Here is a 6,516-nt window from a genome sequence, read left to right on the forward strand (position 1 = left end):
GAGTAATTTGTTCAGCACACAATCTTTATATCAGCTAACCATTTCTGAAAAATGCATACTCATTTAAAAAGTATATTATTATACAGATAAGATATCTGAAACGGCCAGCTGCATAAATGAATTCATGGCTCTTCTTATGTTTGCCAAAGTCCCAGTTTTAATTTTCCTTCTTCCACCAATCAGGCCCTCTGTACTTGGTGACTGAGTTCTGTCGCTATGGCGACCTGGTGGACTACCTGCACAGGAACAAACACACTTTCCTGCAGTACCACGCTGAAAAAAACCCAGACAATGGTTGCCTCATCTCAGGAGGAAGCACTCCAGTCAGCCAGAGGAAAGGGTGAGAGGAAACAACTCGACAGAATTCCCATTCAGTGTTGCACAAAGGGACATTTTGTGTGATTTGTAAAATGGGGGGATTTTGAAATATATGTAGGCATGGATCTTATAAAGATTTAGACACAACATAATACCGTGAATAAATACAGATTAAGGTTTAGCATATCGCATTTTCATACACTTCACTTGTCCTTCTAGCTATGTGTCTTTCGGAAGTGAAAGTGACGGCGGGTACATGGACATGAGTAAAGACGAACCCTCGGTCTACGTGCCCATGCAGGAGCAAATAGACACCATCAAGTATGCAGACATCCAGCCTTCTCCTTATGAATCTCCGTACCAGCAAGACATCTACCAGGAACAAGGTTTGATTTGAGTAACCGTCAGCAGCACTGGCATTAATCCATCCTGTGGTGATGAAAAAAAGCGCCGATAATCACACAGCAGGATGAGACACACTTAACATGTGAGGCTGGCCAGGAGCCAGCTGTGTGCTGCGCACCAAGAGCGAAGAAGGCATTGTGTTTAATCAGTTAACTTGGCATCGAGCTATTCATAAATAGATGAACTGTTTTATCCTCACAAATCAATGAATGTGGTGTGCCGTTTGATCAAAGACCAGAGAAAATATTGAGCACAATTTCTGCCCAGCCGGATTTCCCCCCCGGTCACAGAGATAAAGTCTTCTTTCAGGACATGCTTGTCGCCTTCCTTTCCACTTATCTTTCTTGTCTCACCTTGTCATCTGATTTAGGTGGTGGCAGATTAGACTTGGTCATCAGTGACTCCCCCACGCTCACCTATGATGATCTCTTGGGCTTCAGCTACCAAGTGGCAAAGGGGATGGAGTTCCTCGCCTCCAAGAATGTAGGATATTAAAAAGAAAAAATAATCCCTCTCATAGCATTTAGCTTTTTAGTCTCTGACAGTTCCTGGAGATCTGCCATTGCTTGTTTATGTGCCATAATTATACGCTATATAATAAATATAGCCCTAATAGCTTAACTTAGCTTAGCACAAGACTTGAAGCAGGATGAAACATGCAGCATGACAGTGCGGTTTAACATAGTTAACACAACATATGAAACCGTTTTATTGTGAAAGGTTTATAGGCACTACTCATTTTCGACTTGTTTTCTCTCTTACATAATAAACTTGTGGGGCTTTGGATGTTATCAAGAGTCTCTGATTTGACTGGCAAGTTTTTTGACCACAGATAACAGGTGACATTAAGATGTGTGTCATAAAATTGTATGATGTTGTTTGTCTATCAGTGTGTCCATCGGGACCTCGCTGCAAGAAACGTGTTGATCTGTGAGGGGAAACTGGTGAAGATCTGCGACTTCGGCCTGGCCAGAGACATCATGCATGACTCCAACTACATCTCTAAAGGCAGTGTGAGTGGCAAAATAAATGTCAAGTTAAAAGAAATAACATACGGTGGTTTGGTGAAAGCAACTCACAGCGTGGCCGCGTTCTTCTTTCAACTCTGTCAGCACATAACAGGTAACATGTAGTCTGATCTCTCATTTAGACCTTCTTACCCCTGAAGTGGATGGCACCAGAGAGTATTTTCCATAATTTGTACACCACCCTGAGCGATGTTTGGTCGTACGGCATTCTTCTATGGGAGATTTTCACACTGGGTCAGTCCAAGCACACACACACACACACAAATAAATGTTCGAATAAATAATGTTTCACAAAATGACAGTAAATAAGATTATGTAAGGTTTTGGAGACTTTCAAATTCCATATCTGACTGTACATTCCACATTTTTTTAAGACTCTTAAATGGTCTAAATCTTATTAGGCACAGTCAAGCTTTTAACTCCAAATAGTATTGTGAGATTCATTTTTTTCCAACCCTTCCCACAAAACTACCACGAAACCAGAGGAGGCAGTATATATTATATGCAGGGCAAGCTTGGCTGGTGGGAAACAAACTCACAATCTGGCCTCTGCAATTCTCTGTCCTTCACTGGCTCAGTCTGACATTTATTGGACTTGTTGGATCTGTATTTCTCATAGATCTGAGTCAAATCGAATATGTCATTACACAGCATATGTCATTTGAAAAAAAACCCAAAGCATTTCTAGGAAAATATATTCAAATAATTTAGAGTGGAACTTATCCAATAGTTTAAGACATTGTTATAATGTGTGCATGACTTCAGATTATGATTTAATCCTTAAATTTATTTTACACTTAATTTGACTTTGATTTTCAGTCTGGCCATGACTTCTGGTTTGTAGGTTGTTTTTTCAATAATTCAAAATGCTTTATACAGGAGGAACTCCGTACCCTGATCTTCCCATGAATGAGTTATTCTACAGCGCTTTGAAAAGAGGCTACCGAATGGCCAAACCTGCCCATGCCTCAGATGAAGTGTGAGTGCCGCTGCAGCTTAACTTACCTCGCTGCCATCACAATAAGTCCTACTGCACAAGAAATTAATGTACTTATTAATGTACTTTACGTTGCAGTTATGACATCATGAAGAAGTGCTGGGATGAGAAGTTCGAGAAGAGGCCTGAGTTCTCCTTTCTGGTACACAGTGTGGGGAACATGCTGACAGACAGCTATAAAAAGGTACATTATTTATGCATTGTCTGTACCGACAGCTATTGAGCTGCCTCATTTATGCTCGGCTGGGAGCTTGGATTTGAAACCTTTTTCCTAAGTGTCCTGACCTCTATTCTCATGGCAACATAAAAGTATGATAATGTGAAAGTCCAATGTTGAATGCAGGTTTTACTTTTATTTTTGGAGAATTTGGAATATCCCTGACTGAGAGATTTGTTACCATTCCGTAGATAAATTCCACACAACTGAGTTTCCTGTTACATAGAGGATCTGTTTTGGCTGTTTTACAGTCTGCAGTATTGCTAACTTAAATGGGCACAGAATTAGAGACTTTGTTTTGTTTTCAGTGACAGGGTATAAACCTGGTACATGGCTTGACCAAACGGAGATGCTGACCCTGGAACAACCAGGCTACAGCTTGTCAGAATCGAAAAAATAAATAAAAACAAATAGCGACATTCGCTTAAAATAAATATAGCCAAAATCACAGAACAGTTTTTAGTTTTTCTTTATTGCTTTATGTATGAGAGGTCATTGTATTAAAAAATAAAATACAAGTCAGAGGGAACGTAGAAATAATAAAGCACCTGTTTACTTGTTTGAGTCCTTGTGAATGTTGAAATTCCGTACTTAGGAGGAAAAACATTTATGTGCTCCCTGATGCCCAGCTTGCATTGTCAGTGCTCTGCAATTCCAGCCTCACCAAAGCGCACTCTGATCATCTAACTATTGTCTTCTGACAACAGAGATACAACCAAGTGAATGACAACTTCATGAAGAGTGACCACCCGGCAGTCGCTCGCACCAAACCTAGACTCTCCTCGCCCTTTCCGATTGCCAGCCCATCCTTTGGCTCCCCCTCTTCTGTCCACCTCTCCTTCCCTCCGGATCCTTACAACCAGAGCCCGAGGCACGGAGGATTCAGACAGGAGGCAGATACGCAGGAAGTTATACCTTCATACAATGAATACATCATTCCTATCCCAGACCCCAAGCCAGACGAAGTTTTTACTGACGTGCCGTCAGGAAGCCCTGCCAGGTACAGAGCCACAAAAACACTCTGCAGATGTTTGCCAAATGCTGGGGTTGCAAGAAAGATGAGGATGTTTTGCTTAACAAGATAATTTTTTCCACTGCACACCCACTCATCCAGATTTTGAGTGAAGAGACAATAGCTGCATTATTAAGGCAGACATAGAGGAATGTTTTTATTGCATGTTTTCATATAAATACAGTCTTAGAAGCCAAGCAAAGTTGGATTCTAAGGCCAAATAAATGTTGAGACGTTTTTCTCCAAAAGTAATTTCTAACAGTGGATCATTCAGTGAAATATTATTAAAGACTTCCAGTCCTGATGACAGCTTAAATTTGGGTCACAGTAGTCTGGCCTTGAAGTCTTTGGCCTCCTAGTGAGAGAAAATGAAGAACTGTTCAGGATCACCGATCATGTCCACGAAGATCTCTGACATCAGGCAGCTGCTCATCAATGACATTATCCTTCTATATTTCTCAAATAACTCAAATCAATAAATCAACAAATGGCATTTCCAGGATTTTCTCACAGTTTTGTGGACCATATAGTGGAGCTATATTCATGGATTTCCAAAGTTAAAACTTTTCATTATGAGTTCTATACTTTCTGTGAGACAGCTCGGAATTTGTTTCAGGCAGACGCTTCTTAACCGTCTGAATATGCAAGAATCATTATCTCTTTTATTATTAATCACTAAGAATGTAGTGTAAGACCAACTGATCAAAACTGGGCAGCAAATCCATTAGTTGTAGTAATTTACTTGTTTTTTTCTTTAAGTATAGTCAAAACAAATGGCCAAATCCATTACTGAGGTAAAAATATAGCTTGTGGTTGCTGATGGGAAGATGATGCAATCAGCATTAATACTGACCATTTTGTGCCATTTGGTTTTATGTGCCTTTGCTGCTCTCAGCTCTCTGGCTCTGGAGGAGGAGACCGACTCCATGTCTCAGGACACGGCTGACACTCTTCCAGAGGAGGACAGACTGGAGGGGACCAGCGAGAGAGACGCTCTGCTCGGCTCCTCCGGGACACCCGAGGTAGAGGACAGCTTCCTGTAGTCGCACATAGACAGCCTGAGAAAACCCAGCCCTTTTTCTTTTGTTTTTTGGTTTTTGCTCAAGCCTGAAAAGGGAACACGACTAAACTAAAATGTAGCAAAATGGAGACCTGGAAGGGGATCTTTGTATTTACTATAAGCACTCGCATGTTTTACCCTTCTTTGAGTTTTTGTTTCACACTTAGTACCTCTAGAGCTGCAAAGCGGTAACAAATAATAAGCATCATGGTAGTCATTTTTTAGATGCTTGCCACGTTGTAAGTACGGTACTCCCCTCATCGAATCAGTTTCCAGTAAACCCAGATGTTTACTCTATTCCTCATTTTAGAGATGTGCTTTTCGATTTACACTCATTTAGCTTGTTTTGGGTTTTTTTTTTTCAAATGAATTTCATTGTTGTGACAAAACAAAAATAATTAACACATCAAAAAACATACACACCCAAACGCAAAATGATCTCCATCAAAGAATAATTCCAGTATTTATGGGAATCATTAATCAGTTTAGGTAATAATAATTGTTACCCTCCTGCACAATGTACCAGCCATGTGGTAACTTTTTTACAGTTGTACGATCCTTTTTTTTTCTTTCTTTGTTATATGTTATGTTATATAAATGTTATTCCCAGGATATGAAATGCAGCCAGGATGTACATGCACTGTTTTACTATAAAATAGCTTTTTTTTTTTTTTTATTTGCCATAATCAGAAATTTCCAATTCACTCTTTTTTTTGGAGGGGGGGGGGTGTATGAGATTTTAGGTATTTTTTTAAATGTATATTTGATTTGTGAATTGTGAATTGTCTTAGATTTCGATTACTTGTTTTGTGTAGGCTTAGCTCATACTTCTGTGCCAGATTTTGCACTTTATTCAGAAAAAATGTGGCTATTCATTATGACGAAAGACACTTTTACAATGCAGCGAGATTTATGATTATATTATGTGGCTGTGACAGTAATTATGGCACCCACTTTCTGTGATGACCAACGGCTCAAGTGAAAATAATAAATACAGCGTATCACTGCCTTCGCACAAGATGGCACACATTAATGATTTGTATAGATATAGATTTATGTCTTGCAGCTACTGCTGCTTGCTGACGAGAAGGGCTACTATTGTAATTGAACCTAGATAGCCATTTTTGTACATGTAAAAATGATGCATTTAGACTTGTTGTGCATTGTTTAATGTTCACTTACACAACGTCTTCTTCCATTGTCTAAACCACCTTTTAAAACACTAATAAAATGCACAAAATCACTGTATCACAAGCTATGGTACCAAAGCATTTCTTAACGTTTACAAATGTATTTTTATATGTGTCATTTTATATGTTGTAAATGTGACAATAAATGTGTATTATCGTATATTATAGGATGTTTGGAGTCTTTTGTGAGGTCAGTGGGCTTACTGTTTGAAGTTAGTCATTTAAAGTTTAAAGTTAACTCATGGAACAGATGTTTCTTAATGATGTAAAATCTTACTCATCTCATCTA

The 6,516-nt window shown here is 39.2% G+C and overlaps 1 protein-coding gene across 4 annotated transcripts in view; it reads left to right on the forward strand.

Moving 5' to 3' along the window:
* The window catches only part of pdgfrb (platelet-derived growth factor receptor, beta polypeptide), a 28,599-nt gene extending 22,212 nt beyond the window's left edge, over window positions 1–6,387 (forward strand). For all 4 annotated transcript variants that reach the window (XM_029511937.1, XM_029511936.1, XM_029511939.1 and 1 more), the window contains 9 exons: window positions 184–340; window positions 538–704; window positions 1,094–1,206; window positions 1,614–1,736; window positions 1,874–1,985; window positions 2,631–2,730; window positions 2,827–2,932; window positions 3,673–3,965; window positions 4,873–6,387. In XM_029511937.1, coding sequence (XP_029367797.1) covers window positions 184–340; window positions 538–704; window positions 1,094–1,206; window positions 1,614–1,736; window positions 1,874–1,985; window positions 2,631–2,730; window positions 2,827–2,932; window positions 3,673–3,965; window positions 4,873–5,020 — 1,319 coding nt within the window. In that variant the 3' untranslated portion in view covers window positions 5,021–6,387. The remainder of the gene's footprint in view (window positions 1–183; window positions 341–537; window positions 705–1,093; window positions 1,207–1,613; window positions 1,737–1,873; window positions 1,986–2,630; window positions 2,731–2,826; window positions 2,933–3,672; window positions 3,966–4,872) is intronic.
* Window positions 6,388–6,516: the final 129 nt, after the last annotated feature.

Source organism: Echeneis naucrates, chromosome 10 (genome assembly GCF_900963305.1).
Source record: "Echeneis naucrates chromosome 10, fEcheNa1.1, whole genome shotgun sequence".
In the NCBI taxonomy this organism is placed as follows: Eukaryota; Metazoa; Chordata; class Actinopteri; order Carangiformes; family Echeneidae; genus Echeneis; species Echeneis naucrates.